The following is a 24,464-nucleotide window of genomic DNA, read 5'->3' on the forward strand; positions in this document are numbered from 1 at the left end:
CATAAAGCAAAGAGCTGACATTAACATCTCCAATTTTGATATCAGGTTTAATACCACTTTCCTTCATAATGTAATCCATATAGATAATGAATAACAGAGAGGATAACGTACATCCGTGTCTGACACCAGATTTAACATTAAACCATCTTCATGTACTTCCTTCAATTCTAACTGCTGACTTACAACTCAAATAAAGACTTAAGTATTGCTTGATATGACACCATACAACTGTAGTGTTTTGAATAGCTTCTCTCTCTCTTGACACCTTTTCAAAAAATTCCTCCACTTCTACCTTAGTAGAACCTTACAGCTCATTGTCCAGTTCTCCATTCTGATATTTGCTTACATCACTCTACTTGATATTGCCTGCCATTCAAGATTAGCCTCATATTTAGTGTTGAATACTATAGCTACTCCTTTTCCTTGATTGCCATTGCCTGAATATAACGTTTTGTATTTATTAAAAACTGGTGAGATCTCACTAGTTTTTGTCTTTTTTGTTTTAGTCACCCCTATTATGCCAATCTGGTACTTATCCATTTCCTCAGCTAGCTCCATTTCTTTGCTATTCAGGCTTCTTATGTTGATAGTACCGATCTTGCTACTATCAACATCAACTCTGGTGATGTTGAGTTGGGGTGTTTTTTTTAGTATTTGTTACAGTAGCTGACTTTTCACTGTTTGCTCTGGTTCCCTGGTGAAAACAACGGCAGGCCTTTTTTAACCTGGCAACATCCCAGCAATCATGAAAATTTTGTCATGTTATACCATCATTTTATATTGTGGTTTAAGTCAATAAGAATACAATTTGTTGGCTAAATCCCAATTTCCAGACCATCCTCGTTTGTTCAGTATCCAGGTAGATACCTAACAAGATCACCACAAGAAGGTGACGACTGGACATTAGGTCAGAAATTCGGGTCGATTTTCCGCATTCCTTTAAAGGCTATGTGGAGGTCTCCTCTCAGCTTTATACAGCTTTGACCCTTAACCACCCTAGTGTCTATATTCACTTTTTCAAATTTTATTCTGTTGTGAATATCCAACAAAAACATGTCTTCTAAATGGAAAAACAATGATTTGATTAATAACAAAAAAGGCCAGTATGTCTTCACCCACTAATATGGAACAAAATATAGCCATTATGAAACAATATGAATCAACAATGTGAAAGAATGTAAATCAAGCCAGCCCAGTGATGCCTTCTGTACATCATCTGTTTGCAGTTCTCAAAAAGAAGTAAGGAATATGAACAAAAGTTCAATGCTACTAAGAATGTTTTAATCAGTTTCAAAACATGCACATTTCCAGAATGAAATGTTTTGTGAACACCTAACATTTTCCTATTATGTACATATTTAATAACTACATGATAAAATTTGTTATATTTAATTTAAAATTAAAAAAAAAGTTTACTATTATTTGCTCTGTAATAAAACCATATTCTGAAAATAAATACAATGTTTATTTGAATCTTTCTTGATCTATTGGAAAGTATGTTCCACTTCATTTTTATCTTACATACTTTTTAACTTACAAGCCAGGGTTCAGAACACATCCTATTGATAAACTGATGACAGCAGTATATAATCTTGAGTACATATTATGAACTTCAGTTTTAACTGAACTCTTCTAACAAAAGAAGATTAAGCATTTTGCATAATGTTGTCTTTTCAATAGGAAAAGAATGTAATATAATATTAAGTAACAAAAAAGAATTATATATCATAAAAAACAAACAAACTTACGTTTGGATCCAAAGTCATTTCCTGAACATGTTCCATTAAATTTGCAACAGTGTTGTCTATGATATAAAACAAACTTATTTGTGGTCAAAGAAGGACATATATTTCACTTTTTATAAAATGCAAAATACCAATCTGATTTAATACATAATGAAATTTCATTCATTATCTAAAACAACACTTATAAGGACTGGATTTTAGTTATTTCAGATATTTCAAAAATAAACTTAAATTAATAATATAATCAAAGAGTGCATGGTAAGAGGTTTAAATAAAATATTTATATGCTAAAGCCTTTTGTAAACAGATAATACAGAAATCTACTCTGGAGACAAACATCAAATTTTAAGACAGGTTACATCTCCTGACACCAGATAATGAAATTTGCCTAGCACCTAAAGATTTTCAAATATTGAATCGAAACCTAGTATGCTACTCAACCAGCCAAACAGGAACGAAATAGCTGTCATAGTTTGAAAATAAATGGAGTCAAAGTTTGAACATGAATAGATATGAGTACTATTACTTCAAGGGCTGCTGTAATACAAACTGAATGGTAATTCTCATTTATGCTCAGATATCTTTGAATCTCTCGCTTTTATATCACATATAAAAGTTAAAGGCTGCAAAACAAGCATAAATTGATTTGCTGTGTCTATGTGTAGCTTACAAGTGTTATGGAGTGACATAACATCACTTGCAAGATAACACCTGTATACTTTACTTTCATTACTCCAGATATGAAGTAGGCCAGTAAGAACCAAAGTGGGATTCCTATTGCCACTGCACATTTTGTAAAGTTAATAAGACAAAGAGATTCAAAGAAGTGACTGGTATATGACTCATGGAATACTATCATCATCATCATCAAGGATACGATAGTACTATATGAAAAACTTACATCATCATTACCCAGGTGGAAAGGCTGATGTGTTCGTCGCACATGTTGAACTGGATTTTAACGGTATTCATGCGAACACAGATTGATAAGAAAATAACTATTTATTAACTTAAAAGCTAATTTAAATTAAAAAAAAAAAAAAAAAATTGAAATCCTCCAGCAACGTATTGTTACGAAGTGGCTGCAATTACATCAAGATGGCGTCGTTGTGAACTTATCATCAGTAACGTTAACCAAAGAAGCCACGAGTGCGTCAAGTCGGGGACACAATTTTGCTGTTACTCCTAAGGTTCCAAAAGCCAAAATAATGGCTTCCGTTGAACGTGGGATATACAACCAACCTCCAGCAATAGCCAATAATATTCAGTTAGACGTGGCCAACATCCTAGTCTATTCTAAGCCTCCCAAAAATAATATCCCACATAAAGAAATCATGGCTCTAAAAGGGTTACACAATAATAACCACATTACCATAACCAAAACAGACAAAGGAAACGGCAACTGTGGTGATGGATACAACAGAATATGAAAGCAAAATGCAAGTACTTCTCCAAGACCAGTCAACATACCAAATTATAGATCGAGATCCCCACCAACTCACAAAAGAATAAGGTGTGCAAATTATTGAACAAAGCCACTTCCTGGCCTAAAGAAACTGTCAACAAACTCAAGCTGTTCCACGTTAAAACACCCAGGATATATGGAGCTCCAAAAATTCACAAACATGGCACACCTTTATGCCATATTGTAGATAGTATAAACAGTCCTACATATAAACTTGCTAAACATTTAGCCAAATTACTAGCCATTTTCACAAACAGTTCTCCTTCTTTTGTTAAAAATTCTGCCCACCTATAAAGTATTTTAGAAAACCACACCTTAAAAAGTTCACACTTAATGGTGAGTTTTGATATCACCTCACTATTCATGAATGTAACATTATCTGAAACCTTTAATTTACTAAATTCACAATTTTACATGGAAAGGGAATATATACAAACAATTAGATGGGACAGCTATGAGATCCCTCCTTAGCCAACTTCTACATCAGGAAAAGCTAGCTATCAATAAAGCCACTCTCAAACCTAGTCTCTGGTTACACTATGCTAATGATGTGCTTGCTATTTGGCCACACGGCCCAGACACATTGAATACATTTTTAGTGCATCTAAATAGCCAGCACCCAAAAATCCACTTTACAATGGAACTAGAACCAATGACTGTCTGCCCTTCCTGGACACATTAATCACACGTCTTCCAGAAGGTTCCATATCATTCTCGGTTTATAGAAAACCCACACATACAGGGAGATATTTACACAAACAATCACACCATCACCCTTTTCAACAATGCATAGAGCTAGAGCAATTTGTTCCAATGACATTGCTATCACTGCTGAACTTTCTCACCTAAGTCACACTTTCCTGACCAATGGCTATAATCCCCGTAAGACAGATAAAATACTAAATGCTCCCCAAAAATCCCCCCCCCCCCCCACTGTCTACCACAGAAGACTACAACAAAACTTTCACCATCCCATACATTAAAGGCACATCTGAAAAGATATCTAGAGTGCTTAACAAACACCAACTATGCACCATATTTTTTAAACCTTATCTGAAATTGGCAACTCTCATCCATTCACCTAAGGACAGATTCTCTCCTTTATCATATCCAGGAGTCTATGAAGTGCCATGTTCATGTCACTGAACCTACTATGGACAAACAGGAAGAACTGTAGACATCCACCTCAGTGAACACAAAAAATATATCTGGCACTTTTGCTATGGAAAGTCGGGTCTGGCAGACCATGCTTTGGATATCCCTGCACATAAGATCAATTGGAAAAAAACAAAAGTGCTGCACAGAAGCTTTTACAAGTCAGAGAGGTTGTTCCTGGAATCAACAGAGCCTTGAAACATACTCCAAACCTCAACAAGCATGGCTGTATAAATCTACCAAAGATTTGGGAGACAGTCATTCTAAGACCAAATTAATACCTGCTTTTTTACTCTCGTTCCCCCCCCCCAACTTAGATGGCCCCGAATTAGGACTTTAGTGTTTGTGTTGCATGCTACAAGTATTCATACTAGTCCCACTGTTAAACCAGATTGCGGTTGTCTCGCTACTGTAACAAACTTTGTTTGTGTGCTCTGAAGATAATTAGCAGTGAAATATTAGCAATTAAGTCAATAAATAGTTATTTTCTTATCAATCTCTGTTTGCATCTATACTGTTAAAATCCAATCAACATGTGCGATGAACACATAAGCCTTCCAAAACACTTAAGAATACAACTCTAGTGTTTTGAATAGGTTTTCACTTGACATCTTGTGAATCCAGATTGTTCCTCACCAAGCTTCCCTTCCACAATCCTTTTCAGCCATTTCTCAAGAATACTTGCATAAATCTTACCATGAACACTCAGTAGAGAAATACCTCTGTAATTCTGACATTCAGTTTTATTTCTCTTTTTGTATGTGGGTACTTCTGAACTATGCAGTGTAGCTGTTATAAGACTTTTATACCACCTACCATTCTTGAGCATTTCTGGTCGAATATAATCTCCTCCAGCTGCCTTTCCACATTTACATGCTTTCTATGGCTTTTTCTACTTCAGGTATGGATATGTATTCCTGACTGCATGCTTTGTCAGTGTTTTTTTTACCACTGCTGTCATCACTTCTTGTTTCATTTGGTAATTTTTCAAAGTAATTATTATTATTATTATTATTATACAGGCCTCCATGGAGTCAAAAGACTCATCGTGGGAGGTCCTTCCTAAGCACATAAAGTCTGTCAAGACTCATCGAGGGAAGGTCCCCTCACCCCCTAAGAAACACAAAGTCTATCATACCACGCCTTAAACTCATTGACCGTTCTCACTCTCACCACTCCATCAGGCAATGCATCCCACGGTTCAACCACCCTCCATGCAAAGAAACCACTCCTCACCCTCTTGCTCACAGTTTCCTTTCGTAACTTCCAGGGATGGCCTCTTGTCATCACTCCTTCCCACTGTTCAACCAAGCGAAAGAACTCCTCAGTGTCAATCTTGTAACCACCTCTCAACAGTTTAAAAGTCTCAATCACATCACCTCACTTTCTTCTATCCACCAAACGCTGCAGTCCACATTCCCTCAGCCGTTCCTCATAAACAAAATTTTACAGTCCTGAAACCATCTTTGTACCCTTTCCACAGTTAATTTATCCCTTTCAAATCCTGGAGACCAAATCTGAGAACAATAGTCTAAGTGTGGTCTGATCAGAGACTTATACAATGGAATGATAACCCTTTTATCTCTGCAGGTCAGTGTCCTTCTCATAATTGCAGCAATCCTCTGTGTTACCTTCACCACCTTTGATATGTCCCCTAAATTTCAGGTTTCTATCAATCATCAACCCCAGATCTCGTCTCCCCTACTTCCTCCAGTATAACTCCTCGCATAGAGTATGCAGCATCCCATTGTTGTTTCCTAAACCTCAAGACCTTACATTTTGCTGCATTAAACTGACACCCCCCAATTCATTTGCCGATCTATCTAGCTTATTCAAATCCTCTTGCAGGGCTACCACATCTGCACTATTACTAATAATCCTTCCCAGCTTCACATCATCCACAAACAACTGAATATCCCCTTGCAATGTCACTGATATAAAGGTTAAACAATATAGGTCCTAGTACTGAGCCCTGTGGGATCCCACTTGTAACCCTCTGCTTCCTTGAAACTGCTCCACCATACACAACTCTCTGATACCTATCAGACAGCCAATCCTGAATCCAGTTGACCAATCTGACATCCAGACCCATGTGCTGCAACTTAAATATCAGCTTATCATGTGGCACCCTGTCAAATGCCTTTGCTAAGTCTAAGAAAATTGCAGTATATGCCTTTCCCTCATCTAATGTTCTTGTAACTTTATTATAAAAGGCTAGCATATTGCTAAAACAAGAGCGCCCTTTCACAAATCCATGTTGACTCTCACAGATAACCTCATCTGCCCAATGCTGTATACGGTCCCTCACTACTTTCTCCAAGATCTTAACAACTACTGATGACACACAAACTGGCCTATAATTAGACACTTCCAGTCTGTTACCACCCTTATGCAATGGCACTATCTTACCTTCCTTACATTCCCTGGGCACCTTTCCCGCAGCCAGACTTTCATTGAAAAGCCAGGTTAAAGGCACTGTCAATTCCCCAGCACATTCTCTCAAAACTCGTGGTGAAATACCATCCAGTCCCAAAGCTTTACTGACATCCAGAGTACTCAGTATCTGAAACACACTCTCCTCCTCCTGTACCTCTAAACCTCAAACCTACCCTATCCCTCTAGCATTAAAACTGACTCCTCTAGGATTAAATACTCCAATAAAGTGTTCATTGAACAATTCCACTATGTCCTCTGCATCAGTCACTTTATTCCCAATTTTATCCCACAATATCATTCTTCCACAGTCATTTCTCCTCTTACTGGCCACTTTAGCTAAAAAATTCCCTAGGATTTTCTTTGGATCTTAGGGCCAATATCCTCTCATATTCCAGTTTCGCTTTCCTTACCACACTAGTCATTCTTCTGGCCTGTGTCTTATATTCTTCATGCATCTTCTCTTCACCTGTCTCCTTATATCTCTTCCACAGCCTATTTTTCGCATGCAATTCCTGTTTAATATTGTTTGTCATCCACTTTACTCCAAATTGTGTCCTCTTTTTCACTCGTGGTATACAACTTACTATTCCTGCTAACAAATGTTCTTTCACAATTTCCCATGCACTAATGATATCCCCGCCTTCCAATTTCTACCTCCATGAAACTTCCCGAAGTCAACGTCTAAGACTATTATAATCACCTGCTTTATAATTCCACATAAGTTCCCGTCTCTTTGATACTCCTGCATTTCTATTCATTTTCCAAGTTAAAACCATATGGTCACGCTCTCCAACTGGTGGAAGAGATGTCATCTGTTATTATCAACTCATCTGCTGCTATAACCAAATCCAAAACTCATGAACCTCTCGTTCCCTCTGTTATATGTTGCCTAAGACATTTGTCCCTCAAGAATTCTAGAGATTCCATTCCCCTATTGCTACATGCATCTTCCTCTCTCCAATTTATACTACTGTAGTTAAAATCTCCCATAACAATCATTCTTCTTGCACTTGCCACTCAACTGTCTCAACATCTCCTGCTCCCCACTCTCTGTGCTCCTTGGTCTGTAGCAACACCCCACTAAATATCCTGTCTTGCCCACCTCTACCTCACACCATATGCTCTCAAAATCATTTGTCTCACTGCCTTCCAAAGTCTCCACTCTTAGAGGACATAGGTCGTCACTTATCACAAGCAGTACCCCACCACCATGCTTTCCCCTCCTATCCTGCCAAAAAATGCTGTACCCAGCAACTTCTATTCCTGTTATTATATCCTCTTCTGTCAACCATGTCTCAGTGATCCCAATAATGTTTGGCCATTCTGATGCTATCTGCGCCACCAATTCCTCTCCCTTATTCCGGATAATCCTTGCATTAGTATAAAGCATATAAATGCCACTGTTTCTATACCCAGCATTATCCCCTCTAGACTCTACTGGGCTCAGTGTTACCTGATGTCATCTCCCTTCTCCCAAGTATCCATTCCCACAAGAGGCCACCCCTGCTATCATCCTCCCTGGGACACATCGACTCGTACAGAACAGCAATCTCACCAGATGCCTACATCCTTCCTCATTCAAATGTAAGCAGTCTCTCACATACAATTCCTCTTTTTCCTCAAACACACTCCAAGCATCCACATATACCAGTCCTCTCTTGTCAGAGGACTGGAATATTACCGCTCTTCTGCTCAGTTCGTCATTATCATACCTAGGCAACATGCACACTATTTTTCCTCTCTCTGTCTTCTTCCGTACAGCCTCAAGCAAAAATCTCATATCTCTCGCTGCCCAACTTACATTACCACTTAATCATTTGTTCCTACCATCACAATCATCTCATCCACCCTTTCACCTCTCTTAATTGCCATAGCCACCCTTTCTATTGTTCCTCCTGGCAAACACTCCTCACGCATCCTATCTTGAACACCACGGATCATTGAGTTGCCATACATTATTATTATTATTATTATTGTTCCTGGCAACTCCAAGGAGTCGACAGACTCATCGAGGGAGGCCCTAACATCATGTCAAGAACAACTATTCGACATTCACACAGCATCTATCATACCTTGCCTTGAACTCATTCACGGTCTTAGCACCCACAACAGACTCTGGAAGCTTATTCCACTCATTCACTACTCTCCGAGTAAAAAACCTAGCTCTAACACCCTTGTCAACCACGCTCTTGCCCAGCTTCCATTCATGGCCCCTAGTCCTCCCACCACCAGTCATATTTTCAAAAATATCTTCTGGATTAATCTTATAGAAACCCTTCAGTAATTTGAATGTCTCAATCATATCACTCCTCCTTTGCCTATCGACCAATTTCTGCAACCCACAAATCTTCAACCTATTCTCATAAGGTTCATTCCACAGACCTGCTATCATCTTGGTCACTCGTCTCTGGATCCACTCCACTTCCTCCCCATCACGAAGAAACCCTGGTGCTCATAACTGTGCACAGTAGTCCGGATGGGGTCTTATCAAGGCTCAATACAGAGGAACAACAACTTGTTTGTCTCTGCATGTTAAAGTATTTTTCAGAAGCCAAGTGATTTGGTGAGCTGTTTTAGTCACTTTTGCAATGTGCCCCCTAAACTTCAATTCCCTATCCACCAACATTCCCAAATCCCTGACCTCATCAATCTCTTGGAGTACGGTTCCACCAATGTGATATACTGCTGCTATTCTTTTCACCCCAAAGTGCATAACCTTACACTTTGGCATATTAAATTGACAACCATTTTTCCTAGCCCAGTCCTCCAAACTATCCAAATCATCCTGTAAAATTTTGACATCATGTGCACTCATAATTGCTCTACCCAACTACCTCCCATGCACTATCGACTTCTAGTCCTTGCAGTTGTACATGCCATGGCACTGAACCAATCAAACTCCTAAGCTTGTCATACTTTCCAGCCCGATAATTCCACATGTACCCTGTCTTAATTGAAAATTCTACACCTTTAGCCAACTCCCAAGTCAAGACCCTATGATCACTCTCACCGATTGGTGGCAATGTGGTCATATTTGTTACAGCCAAATCCTCAGATGTAATTACTAGGTCAAGCACTCTCTGACCCCAAGTATTTTCCATTACATGCTGTCGCAGATAGTTATCCCTTAATAACTGCATAAAATCCAATTCCTTCCTCCCGTGTGTCCTCTCCTCACTCCAATCAATGCGACCATAGTTGAAATCTCCCATAATAATCATCCTCCTTCCACTCATTTCTTCTATTTGCTTGTGCATACTGTCACCACCATCTTTTCCATTTATACCTCTTACCATTCCCTCTCTCCTATTGTTTCCATTCTCTCTTCTTCTTTCATTCCCATAGGTCTCTCTCATTCCCTCTCCTCTACTGCTATTCTCTCTTCTAGCATTCTCATACCTCTCTCCCCTACTACTGTTTCAATTCTCTCCTCTTCTAGCACTCCCATACATCTCTCTCTCATTCCCTCTCTCCTACTGTTTCCATTCTCTCCTCTTCTAGCACTTCCATACCTCTCTCTCATTCCGTCTCTCCTACTGTTTCCATTCTCTCGTCTGCTAGCATTCCCATACCTCTCACTCATTCTCCTCTTCTACTGTTTCCTTTCTCTCCTCTTCTCTCTCTCCCCTACTCTGATTCGCCTTGCATTTATCTCTTCCATTCTCTTAATCTTATCTTTCATACTTCTGCTCTCATTCACAAGGCATTCCACATCCTCTTTCAGCTCATCTATCTCCCTCTGCAGGTCAGTCACTCTTAATCTAAATTCACTCTCCCAAACAAAACCATCTCCTAAACTTTCACAGTCACTCACACCTTCCACACTATCAACTATTATTTTCTCATTCATATATATATATATTTTTCATTCTCTCCTATCACAATACTTGTCTTCCTACATTCATTCCCCGTTCCTGGAGCAACAAGGTCAGATATCGATATTTCTAATGCACTTATTTCCTCCAACTGCCTGCATTTTGCACACATATGCTCTCTGCTCTCTTTCACAAGCCACATATCCAATTCCCGAGACGCATACATGCCGCAAGTACTGCATGCCACAAAGTCCCTTATGATATTGCTTATAATAGAGTTCTTAAATGGCGGAGGACTTGGCGATACGTCACTTCAAGGATATCTTTTTCTCCAGTTTTCATGTCACCTTTATCATCTCTAATTCCATTTACAACACTCTTTCCTCCATTTCTGAGCTTTTTCAACAACCTCCAGAATATCTTGCTACCTCTTGATATTTATTTTCCATGTTCTTAAAAAAGTCTTCCCATGACTTTTAACTAAACACTAGTTTTACACAGTGTTTAGCTTTCTTACATTTGTTTCTGTATTCTCTAAGAGCACAACCTGACTTATTTGCCTGGACCATTTGAAATGCTTTCTTCTTTTCCTTCACTGCCTCTTTAACTTCTAGTGCCTTCTGTTATATGCTTTTTTTTACTTGCTTTACTATCTATATATATTTGCATGTTTCACTACTCACTCATACACAGTTATTTCCTTCTAGCTTCTGTAATAGTTTTCCAATAAATCTAGCAAATCAGCTATCAACCTTTTATCCTTAAACTAAAATTCAGGCCGCTCTTATATTTAGTCATGTGTAATTCTTTCGTTCATACGGGCTTTGTCTAAGTATGGGACAAGGCTTAAAATATAACCTTCGAGACAGTCCGCCTGTTAAATATTGACGAATTTATATTTTGCTGCCCCAGCCAATACATAGGATAGATGAGACTCTTATCCAAGGTGGCTCTCTCTCTCAGAGTATTACACAGTGATGAACTTTCTAATACTAATTCAACTAATCTCAATTCACTTTGTCTTTGCATGCAGTCGTGGTCTGGAAAATCAAACTATGTTCATATATCCCTCCCGCTAGGTTCGATAATTTTATGAGTGGCTATTTGAATTCATAAGACAGGCTAGATTCAGGCGAATGCTATAAAACATATTTATTTAGGTTTAAAAGATATACATGAGAAAATTAAAGTACATGGTTAACATAATCTCTTTCCTAGTAAAATTCTGATATCATTACTAACACAAGAATACAAGCATAATAACTAGATCCACAGAGTTTTCTATAAACATACAAACTTCAGGCTTAATTTAATATTATCTTCAATCACTCTCTGATCACTACTCATATCTCACAATATGTCTCAGTTATCTCACACACAGATCCCTTCTAGGGAGACATTTTTTTAAAACAGAGACAGGTCACTGCCAAATTGGGATAATCTCTAAACTTCTCTACAGCATGTTCATACACAAATTAACCTACGGGGTTCACTCAAATCTTTAATCGGAATTCAGATACTTTAACATTCTACATTACCGTCCCATGGAATGACTTTCTGTTCTATCATCGGCCTTGTCTGGACATCAAGGCACCGTTGTTCTGCGATTCTCCAGATCACTTACGATAACATCATGGCCTGGTTCCCCGAGTCGATAAGGCAATGTGCTGCTCTGGACTTTCTCTGGTACCGCAGGCACACATCTGGATTACCGGTCACTCGATATGGCTTAGCTACTCTTTTATGAAGAGATAGCTAGCCTTGCCTCGCAACATCGATAGGCCTCTCATGACTTCTACGGCCGACCCGGAATCTTCACGAGTGCAGAAAACAGAAAACAAAAAGCCCCATGTGGGGAGAGCTTGACCCTTATATTCTCCCCCTTTTTTCTCGGAGATTCTCGTGCTTAGCTACGTTTTTTTTTACCACACGGCACTCATTCGTGTGGGTGTGGCGTTCTTCCGAGAATGCGTTCTCACTTCGCTTTCCTTATAATTTCTCTTTCCCTTAGGCCATACGTTATACTGGATGGCTAAAGTGTGACCCTTGGACTTTAGCTTACACTCAACTTGCTTTCATACAATACATAGAATGGGATACTCTAATTAAATTATAATGTTATATAAATTCCTCTATTTGACTCTGTACAAACCGGTTAAGTCTCACACTTCTTATGCTAAACATTTCTTCAGTTTTGCCTTAAAGTTATAATGTATATTTTTTATTTCCTTGCCAAAGCACAACATTCTCTGCCTACAATTAAAGACAGTTGTTCCTGAATAGAATTAATCTTTTGTCCCAATTTTTGATTATTCAGGACACAACACTTCCTTGCCTCTTCTCTCCATGTGAATTTGTGCACATTTTTATGTTGGAACATAGTGTTAGTAATAGGCAATCCATCTCCTGAACAGAAATCCAACAGGTATATGCCATAATTATTAGCTTTGCTCTTTTCTTCAAATTTTCCCATAATATTTCTGTACGTCTGACAATTATTTCTTACTCTACTATTTAAATCTCCAACAAGGACCAACTTTTCCTTTTTATTGTGTCAGTTGCTTCCTCTAAAGCCTCAAAAAAATTCCTCCACTTCTACCTTAGTAGAACTTTCTGTGGGACCATAACACAAATAAGTCTCATTGTCCAGTTCCCCATATCACTCTACTTGAGACTGCCTGCCATTAAAGAAGATTAGCCTCGTATTTAGTGTTGAATACTATGGCCACACCTTCTTTTCCTTGATTGTCATTACCTGAATATAACATTTTGTATTTATTGCTCAGAAAGATCTCACCAATTTTTATCTTTTTTGTTTCAGTCACCCCTATTATGTCGATATAGTACTTATCCAATTCCTCAGATAGCTTCATTTCTTTGCCATTCAGGCTTCTTATGTTGATAGTACCAATCTTTAACTCTGGTAATGTTGAGTTGGGGTAAGTTTCAGGATTTGTTCTAGTAGCTGACTTTTTGCTGTTTACATTTACATTGATTACCTGAAGAAAACAACGGGGGTCTTGTTTAACTGAATGATGCCTCAGCAGGCATGAAATTCTGTCATGTTGTACCATCATTTTATATTATGGTTTAAGCAAATAAGAATAAAATTTGGTCAGCTAAATCCCAAATTTCCAGTCCATTCTAATTTGTTCAGTATCCAGGTAGATACCAAACAGGGTGCACCATGAGAAGGTGAGGATTGGACATTAGGTTAGAAGCCCTGGTCAGTTCTCGGTATTCCTTTAAAGGCTATGTGGAGGTCTCCTCTCAGTTATACAGCTTCGATCCTTAAGCCGGTGTTCCACCTCATGGAACACTATTTATCTGCAAAGAAATTAAATTATCATGTAACTTTTTTTTTGTATGAAACAGCAATATCCAAGAAAAGGAAAGTCACTAATGGCATGTCCCAAGGATCTGTTTTCAGATTGCTATTTAATTTGTATGTTAGTGATAAGGGGGAATGATTTGAATCATATTTTCCTAATTTAATATAAAATTTTTACCTAAATGTCACAGGCATCTTCAGTACAGGATTATCAAATGGCAAATCATTTTAAGAAGCATGACTTAAGTAGCTAATGCAAGATAACTAAAAATAATAATGTTCTAATTAAAAAAAAGAAACACACACACAAATACAGGAAAGATTAGGCAGCTTTAAAAATTGCTATCTCTGCACATACAGACCATTGGATCTTTTAGGATAATGAAGTAAAGTTCATACATTTATTTATGAAGAAATCTTGTATTGTTCTAATAAATTATGTTTAGTGCAGATAGCATTCTCATTAAGTCCAGACTGTTTCAGGCTCATGACATTTAATATAAGACTTGTGTTCTTCTAGACATAATAAAAGCAGATTTTCCAGTTTGTCCAAAATAAGATACTCTGCAAGAGCAAGGAATCTGGGAGATCTCTGGAAAACCAAGTGATAGGAGTTTGCCCTTAGAAGTGAGAAGGGTGGAGATATTTCTGAACGGCAACAAAAATATTCAGTGGTTTTAAAACTTTCACTGTGTGCTCAGAAATGCAAGTTATTTCTTTGGTACTGAAAGAGATAAAGATACCGTAACTATTAAAATCTTTTTTATATTTATTTTGTTCAATCATTTATCATGCAAAATCGAGAAGAACTATGAGAAATATAGCAAATGTAGCCTTATAAGAGGACATGAACAGACTAGCTCAATGGATGCATGGGACTATCAGTTTATGTTGTAAAATGTCAGGTTTTAAATATAACAAGCATAGATGGAATGAAGAATATGCATTGGTGGGAAGAGGAGGTGGAGAAGGATCTGAAATTTGGAAGACATTGTTAAAACTGTGAAGAGAGCACAGAAGATTACAGCAATGATGCAGAGGACACCGATGTGTATAGAAGTAAGGGTGTTATGGTTCCACTGTATTAGACTTTGATCAGGCTGAATATGGATTACTGTGCACAGATTTTGTAACCTGGTTTTTAAAAGGTGAAAAGGATCAGGGATAATCAGGAGTTTACTGAACTACAATATCTCTGGATGTTGTTTAAGTATTTAATAGGATTCCTTCATGTTAGGTCATTATACAAATTCAAAGTGATGGATATATTTTTGGGCTAATAAAACACTATGTACAACATGTAGTCAATCTTGCCACTATAAAGGAATATCTTTCCTAGTTGTACTTAGTGTCAACTAGACCTCAAAGTGATAGATGTCTTATTATCCAGTGAAAAACAATCATCTTGCTGAGTGATAAGTGGCTTCAGAGCAAGGGCTCTGTTTCTCTCCTTATCCTCTTTTCCCAACATACATTGCAGGTTAGTGCGTGACACAAGGACATACACTGGAAAATAGACTAGAAGAATTCAGACCCTTCTCCATTCAAGGGTACAACAGTAGAACTAAACCAAATGGTAATGAATTAAGAGGCTTCCTGATCAGCCACAGTTTATGGCAGGATGGAATCCAACATACATAATAGTGGTTTATAGTATAAACACCAAGACAGGAAAAAATACATGTAAATTTATTGAACTTACTAATATTTTGATGGATAGCATCTTCAGAACAAATTATAACCTGATAAGTACACAGCATTGAATTTCATAATTGCAGAAACAATTCAAATTTTAACTGCAACAGAACTAATGTCCTTACATGGAATCCTCTATGGGTCAGAAGTGAATTTGAAGAATCAGGCTATCAGGTCATGACTGTTGCCCAGATCTTTCACAAATTAATGCATCCATACTTGTTAAGGTTAGGGGAGTGCTTCACAGTTGATGATTATGGATCTGAGAGACTATTTTTAGAATAATGACTTCTATGTAATAAAGATGTTTTCCTCTATCTGATTCTACGTAAAGAAATATCCAGAGCATGGTGTGACAATCCTATCTTGCCATACTACATAACATTGCAGATATAATTTTGTGTTCTTCAATGCAGATGTTAGCTGATCGACCACTCTATACAAGGTAGGCTGAAATGCAAGCATAAGGAACTTTATATACTCCACAATATGCAAGAGGATGAAACTGATCATTAGGAGACTTGCTGAAGGTGATGCCATACTGTTGGGAAGGATGATGTGATTACTTATGTAAATATCTTCCTGTATGAGTGGGTTTACTATAAATGGAAATGGATAACAAACTACTAGGAAGTCGTGCAACTAGTGTATCTAGAAAGTGAAGACAACTGCTTCTTTTTCTATGGTGAAGCTTATTTTAGGATGTTGGCTGTAAGGTATGCTAAAAATGTATCTAACGTGTATGGACCATCAGGCCATATAGCAACACTTCATCAACATAGTGTAGTCAACTGTTTGTTTAAATGAGAGCTCGTCGAATGCTTGGTGTTCAAAAAAGTTCTATACAGAAGTCAACTGGGGGAGGAGGACCAATTGCAGTCCCATCCAGGAGTTTGTATATTTTTCCTTTCCATAAGAAATAAGCTGACTACACAGTGAATCCGAACAATTCATTATGTCGGGGAGAAACATGGCTCAATGAGGTCAAGGATCTCTGCCAAAGGTACATTAGAAAACAGTGAAGTAATGTCAAGGCTGTCATATCAAAGTTAGATTTTTATTAATGTTTTCAAATGCAGAGAATTTTTAATAGATGAGGGATAGTTGCCTGTGGTTAGTGGGGAGAAAGTGATTTGGATAAATATTGGCTAGCTTGTAGTGGGCCGTGTATGCTATCTACTATTGGACAAAGCTAGGGTATCAGATTTGTGAATTTTGGGGACTTCATATATCCAAGATGATTTGACTTGATAAGATAATCTGTGGTTTTTTTAGTAATCTGTTTTGGCCAAGATGCAACATTTTTAAAAAATTCAGCCAACAAATTCTTGAACTGCTCCCACTTCTAATTCTCTCAAAAATGATGAAGGTCATCAATAGCTTCTTGATCACCTGGAAGCTCAGAGCTAATCAGTGACCATCAAGGCTTGATGAGATGTGGAACGGAATTTTGCAAATCTTGATCCACAGCTCATCTTTTAGTCTTATCCACCCATCTTTGGACTCAAGCCATAGAAAAACAAAAATGGCTGCTCTTGATATTTCTGAAGCATATGACTGGGTCTGACAAAGAATTACTCAGCAAAGTACCCTTCTATGGTCTGAACTCTGTAATTACATCACCGGCTTTTCCTCTAGTCACTATGTGTCCTGGCTGACAGCATCCACTGCTCGGATTTCTCCACCAATAACAGTAGTACCCCAGGGCTCTGTACTCTCACCCATTCTTTCTCCTGCATATAAATGTCCTGATCTCACTGAATTCAAATTCTATACATAACTTCACTGATGATAGATATATTTCATTCCTCTTTTCATTCAACAAACTCGGTAGTATAGTATTTAATCATAAGAAACCCCAAGATATGCTTCAGAACTAATCTCTGATCTCCTTGATGCTTGATGACAACAGGGCGAGAATAATTTTCTCATCTTCAATCATACCACAACACAGTCCCGTTTAATATCTTTCAAAAACAGATCTTGCATTACTTTCCTGTTACTTTTGATATTACCTAGGTATGCAATAAAGATCAGATTTCTTTTCTTGGGCTGACCTACACTTCCAGTCTTTCATGGCACAAACACATCTCATCCCAATCTTCTGCAACTACCATAAAATGTATGTGTATTTTTCTGCTCAAGGCCTTTTCACATGTACAACTCTTTATAGAGTATAAATCACAAATGCGCCTAACCATGGAATATTGGTGTGGCACACCAAGCCTATCTGTGATTTTTTGATATTATTCAGAAAAAGATAATCTGTTAATTGATGATCTTTCACAGAATCACTCCCATCTCTCCCTCACACAGATGTGATTTGCCTCATTCCTCTTTTCATAATGTTCAGTTTTTGCTTTATGTCTCTTCTATAAATAGTTTCATGGAAAAAAATTCTCTGAACTGGACACTAATCACTCTTCCACTTTCTTCCAAACTGTAATAACAAGAGTAGCTACTGGTAAAACATCCTTTCTCCTCTTTCATTGCATCTATCTCTGTTCTTTGGAACAACCTCCCCTAGCTCCATCTTTCCCAAAGACTACAACCAGCAGCTGTTCTGGTCACTTGAACAAGACTTACTATGATTAGCAAACTAGATATTTGATGACAATTTGACAGAAAAAGACCCACAGATCTAGATAGACTGATGCAGACACATGATGTCAGAAGATTGAAAAGTAAAGTCTGACGATATGGGAGGACTGGACAAATAACAGATTTGGAAACAACTGATGTATTATTAGCAAAAGGCTAATAATTATGCCCCTTTGTCCTCTCTCTCTCTGACTTCAAATATAATGAAAAGGTTCATCAATCAATATTTTCTCATCAATATTTCAGATGTTTATAGGCCTATAATCATATCAACCCACTTCCTAATGTTTACTGGTATGTGCAGACCACCTATTCTCATCTGTCCTCATAATTTACATTCCATAATTCCAAAATCATCTTTGTAATTCTTCTTTGCACACTTTCCACAGCTTTATCTCCTTGGAAATTCAGAATCCAGGAAACCAAATCTGCAAATAGTCATGGTGTGTGTGTGTAGAAGGATAAAATGACTTCCTCAGCATTGCAATTATTCTCAGAGTGAAGCACAATTTTTGTTACATGTTGGTTTTGGTTTTGTTCGAGGATACATTGTGGGTGGTCGGTGAATTTAGTGTTCCTGTAAAATTGACAATTTTTGTCCGTTTTTTATTGTGTTTTCCCTTAGAAAACTAGTGTTTTGTAGTATACTAGTGTAGATTTTAATGTTTTTTTCTATGTATTTAGTATTTTATCACATATTTTTATTAAGATATTTCAATATTTAGTAAAAATATGTGATAAAAAAATAAAAAAGGACAAGAAGAGATCTTGCCCTTTTTTGGCAACGTTTAAAATGGTGCCAAAAAAAAGAGGCAAGAAATGTAATGCTAAAAAAAAGCACCGCACAAGAATCCCCACTAAAAAGATTATTAGAGACATGGAGGTTAATGAAAATGAATAAATCTCCAAAATAGCAAAATTAAAGTAGATCATCAGAGAGGCTAGGCAGGAATTGCAAAAAGTTGAGAGGCATTTAAATGAACATAGGAGAAAATGAAAATTAAACAGGAAAATAAGAAACAACAAAGCAAAGACACAGGTAAGTCAGGAAATAACAGAAATCAGGTAAGTGATGTTGTTAATAAAAAGAAAGACCTTATTTGGTATGGTGACTCAATAATAAAACATGCTATTGATGAGCGAGTTATAATATCGAGTTTTCCTGGAGCAAAAATTAAGACTATAAAGGAAGCAATTCAAAAACAGAAAAGAAAAGTAAAAGAAATCATAGTTGTAGTAGGTACAAACGACTTAACTGGCGATAAGTTCAGTATGGGAGAGAGGACATGAAAGGGTTGTTGGAAGAGACAAGAGTGAAGTTGAGAAAGTGAAAACCGTCAGCATCATACCTCGCTGTGATAAAAATGAATTAAGAAGAAGGGCTATGATAGTCAACAATTTGATGAGTAGGCTGTGTAGAAGGAATGGATGTGAGTTTTTGGATGTGTGTGTAGTGAGTCTGGGGGAAGATTGGATTTGTATCAGACTGCAGGCAAGACTATACAAAAGAACAAACAGGTAGATTATTACGTTTGTACACAAATGCTAGGAGTATCAGAAACAAAGGGGTAGAGTTTGTTGCCTTAGTCAATATGTTGCGACCTCAAATTGTAGGTATTAGTGAGACCTGGTAATCAGAATCAGACATACTAACTGGTATCGAGCGTCAAGGGTACAGTATTTTTAGGAAGGATATAGAGGATTGGGTGTGCTGCTAATGATATCGGATGACTTGAATCCGGTTAGAGCTGAGACCTATGATTGTAGTACTACTAATAATATTTCATGTGGCAGCGAGTTTGAAGCCACCTGGTGTGAGTTGTAATCTAACAAGATCATTACATAGTGGTGTGCTGTTACAGACCTGGTGGATCAGTTGCTAGTGATGAAGAAATGCATCACCAAATAGAAAAGATGAGCATGAAAAGAGTAATCATAATGGGAGACTTTAATTATCTCAATATTGATTGGGTAGCAGTAGAATCTCATGAGAAGAATGAAAACACACTTATTGAGCAGTTGCGGGACAACTTCCTCAAGCAGCATGTGACAGAAGGAACTCGAGGTCAAAGAGTGTTAGATTTGATTATAATGTTCAGACAAAGAAGTGAAATGGAATTGCTTCCTTTCAGTTAAAGACGTAACTATTCTGCCTGCAGTTGCTGACAGTGATCATGCAGTACTCACTTGGGAAGTGACTAAGTTTATGAATATACTATTCAGAAAAGGTTACATGCTGAACTTTGTAGTTCAGCATGTAACCAGGAAATTATGACCAACTCAGGAGTATACTGAGTTCAGTGAAATGGGATCAGTTGCTGGATGGAAAGAATACTGACAGTGCATGGGAAGCATTTAAACAATACTTAAATGATGCAATATCAAATGCATCCCGAGAGTTCGAAGAATAAATAGGATAATAGAAATAAATGGTTGTGTAATCTTATTAAGGAAGAGATTCGTAAGAAAAGGATGTTGTGGAAGGAATACTGTGTCCATAAGGATGACGTTCGTTATGAACATCGTCCTTTCCATACAACAGTCACAACTGTTGTATACGGAAAGCAAAGTCTGAATATGGAAAGAAACTGGCTCTGCATGCTAAAGAAAACCCACAAGAATTCTATTGATATGCTGCAAGTAAAAGAAAGAATGAATATGAAAGAATAACTATTCTAAATCCAGATGGGGTGAGGGTTACAAATGCAGAAGAGGTTGTTCAGTTAATGAGTGCCCATTCTGTTAAAAGCTATCAACCCGGTGTACCCAACATTGAGCTTACTGTACTTTTTCACTAGATGATGAAACGCAGGCGTATGAGGATGAGGTATTAGAGCTGCTGCACAAATTGAATAAGAATTCAGCAATAGGGACTGATGGGATATTAGCAAGTGTGCTAAAAGAGTGTTCAGCGGGCCATTCCTTTGACCAGGCTGTTCTATATAAGTCTCAGAACAGGAAAGATTCTACAGGAATGGAAGGAATGTATGGTAATTCCATTGCAAGGGTGGTGCAAAGACCGATGTATCCAACTATCGACCAATTAGTATCTCAGGAGTGGTGGTGAAGGTTATGGAAAAACTGGTTAGGGCTCGCATTTAGAAATGGCTGGACAGTGAATCGGTACTTTGCAATGAACAACATGGGTTTACTAAGGGAGTGTCATGTTTTAGCAACTTGCTCAAATTCTATAACAATGTTGCCATTGAACTAGACAGAGGAATGAATACACCATGATACTTTTGGATTTTGCTAAGGCTTTTGACAGAATACAGAATGGTAGACTGTTGCATAAATTGGAGAAAATGGGTTTGGGTTATAGAATATTAGCATGGATAAGAGGATGGCTAACTGACATATCTAAAACTGGTATAAGGGGGATATGAGTCTGTAAAGTTTAAGGTAACAAGTAGTGTATCATAAGGATCAATGATTAGTCCACTGTTATTCAATCTGTACATTAATGTTACTGGGAAGAATTTGACAAGCAACATACAGCTAGTTGCTAATGGTGCAAAGATAGGTTGGATAATCAGGAATATCGTAAAGATAGACTTCAATTGGGTTTATATAGGTCAAATTTATTTGAAACTAAGTAAGAAATACCAACAAGTTTGGCCAACTTAGCTGTTTGGCTTCTTCAAGGTAAAAAAATAATACATACAGAACAAAAGGGAACTCTACAGTTGTCTTAAACACCAAAGATTACAAGGAAAAGATCACAGACTTACTCTCTGACACATCTACCTACTGTTTTAGATTCAGACCCCACAGGAAAAAATCACAATGATATAAACAACTTGTTGCGTAATATGGACAGCTGGCCAACAGATTTAAAATGAAGAATAAAGTCGTTGCATCCACTAATACCGAGACTATATGGTTCTCTCAAAGTTCATAAAAATGGAATACTGCTGCACCCTATAGTTGATGGAATTAATTCTCCCACATACTTATTATTGAAACATCTCACAGGTCTCCTTAAGGCACACATCCATAATTCAGATACCTACATTAGAAATTCACATTTCGTTGAAAAATTGAGGAACATCTCGATCTCCTATACAGACATTCTTGCAAGACTGGATGTTACATCATTATTTACAAATGTTCCAGTAGATGAAGTAATCGGCATTTTCAGAAATCTCTTCCCTCAAGACATTACTTCTCTTTTCCATCATTGCTTAAAATAAAATTTTTTCTTATGGAAAATGAAACGATCTACCAACAATTAACAGGCCTTGCAATGGGCAGTCCTCTTTCACCCTCTTGTGCAGATCTCTTTATGGAGAAACTTGAAAGTGAAATTTTGTCTCAATTAGATCCTAAACCCACAGTGTGGTGGAGATATGTGGATGATATTTTTATTATATGGAAAAACACAGAAAAGTATCTTTTTGATTTTCTTACCAAAATCAACTCCTTCCATCACAAAATAAAATTCACCTTAGAACTTGAGAGGACAAACAATTACCATTCCTGTACACTTTAGTTAAGAAATAAATGGATGGACGCATCAGCCTTACGGTCTATTGCAAACCAACCAACACAGGTTGATACTTGCACTTCACATCCCAAAAACTAAGCATTGTACACATGCTAAAAAATGGGACTTCTCGCATCATTACAGAGGATAAAAATCTCAAAGATGAACTATCACTGATATCAAAAAAACTTATAGACAATGGTTACCCAAGAAAATTGATTCATAAGATACTTTTCTGTGACCTTTAATTTGATACTTTAATTTGATAACCACTGCAAAACTGACTACAAATATAATTTGTCATTCAAAAATAGTTAACATGATGGATATGCCTGCTTACACAAGATAGTTTCTCATATCACGAAATTCAATGTCAAGCAACTTTTTTTTTTTTTATATTTCCCACTCACCAGAATTCCATACACTACTGTTTTAGTAGTGTAGAGTTTAGGGAATGCCACCCCATCAGGAAAGGTTAAGTCAAGAAGTGTAAGCCATTTAATCTCCATTTCCTATGAAATGGAGATTAAATGCACCTTCACCTCTTCAGAGAGATTAATCCAAGGAAAGGAAGAGAAGTATTTTCTAATAATGGATTTGATAATACTGTCTGATAATAATAAGAGTAGTCATCCACATTTACCCTAAAAATAGGGTTCTTCCCATAATGTTTTACTAACATCTGGCACATTTAAATTTTTACTTAAAAAATCCGGGACATTTTGTAAAAAAAAACAGGATGTTAAAAATTAAGAAAACCAAAAATAAAACTATTATACATGTTGCACTTTAAATTAAATACTGCTATAAACATACATGGACTGCAGAACATACAATGTTCTGCAGTCCATGAAGTTAAAGCTGTGATTATGCCACTGTGTGCTATGCGAAGGTTGCTTCCTGCTCTGTCAGTGATAACTCTTTTTCCCTTTCACTCTTGGTTTTCACAATTAAGACAGAAACAGAATCTGATACATGCATTAAAGAACATTTCTGAAAGCAAATGTGAATAATTTATCAAGCAAACAACTGTGCTTGTAACAATTTTGCTGAAGATCAGTAACCATATCAGAATAAAAATGGTATTAATAAAATTCTCTTTAGATTAAAAATAATGATAAATTTTTATCTCCAGAACTAAAATAGTTACAATGTGAATCATTAATAATGGTAATCAAACAAGTAGATATAAAAATTAGCTGGAATAACACTGAGATGTATTTTTTCACTGTGCTACTATAGGTAATTTTTATACAAATGCCAATATGACATTCTATAAAAATGTTCAATCTGTAGCATTGTATTACAATAATTATGGTTGGTAAATGAAAGAATTTTGTTCACAGCTGAAGCGAGTAACAGAGCAGATGCAGAGCTTCAGAAATGTACTTGCCTTTGACAAGTTATCAGAGACAAGTTACAAGTGAATTTTCAGCCATGTTCTGAATATATTATATTTTCTTTGCATAATTTACACTTTATTTTTATTTTAAAACATCTCATTTAAAGTGCAGTTATACAATCACTGCCAACTGCTAATGAATTTATTAAAGAAGTTTTATTTCGAGAGAGAGTTGGAAATAAAATTTCTGGATCTGAAATTCTTAATTCGAACACTACTACTTTTAGAAATCATAAAAACACTTGCAATTTTAGTTGCTGGTTTTTCTAAAAGTCATAATTTAAACCAATCATTTTCACTTTCTTCCATCCTTTTATCTCATTTAAGATTCAG

General features: G+C 37.0%; 1 protein-coding gene across 1 annotated transcript in view; it reads right to left on the bottom strand.

Moving 5' to 3' along the window:
• Atg3 (Autophagy-related protein 3) overlaps nucleotides 1-24,464 on the bottom strand; it is a 178,808-nt gene that overhangs the window by 87,452 nt on the left and 66,892 nt on the right. Inside the window, exon 5 of the mRNA XM_090412361.1 lies at nucleotides 1,749-1,804. Within this exon, the coding sequence (XP_090268487.1) occupies nucleotides 1,749-1,804 (56 nt within the window). The remainder of the gene's footprint in view (nucleotides 1-1,748; nucleotides 1,805-24,464) is intronic.

The sequence above is a fragment of the Typopeltis vanoorti genome, chromosome 22, assembly GCF_054136105.1.
Source record: "Typopeltis vanoorti isolate ZY-2024b chromosome 22, IOZ_Tvanoo_1.0, whole genome shotgun sequence".
NCBI classification, from domain to species: domain Eukaryota; kingdom Metazoa; phylum Arthropoda; class Arachnida; order Uropygi; family Thelyphonidae; genus Typopeltis; species Typopeltis vanoorti.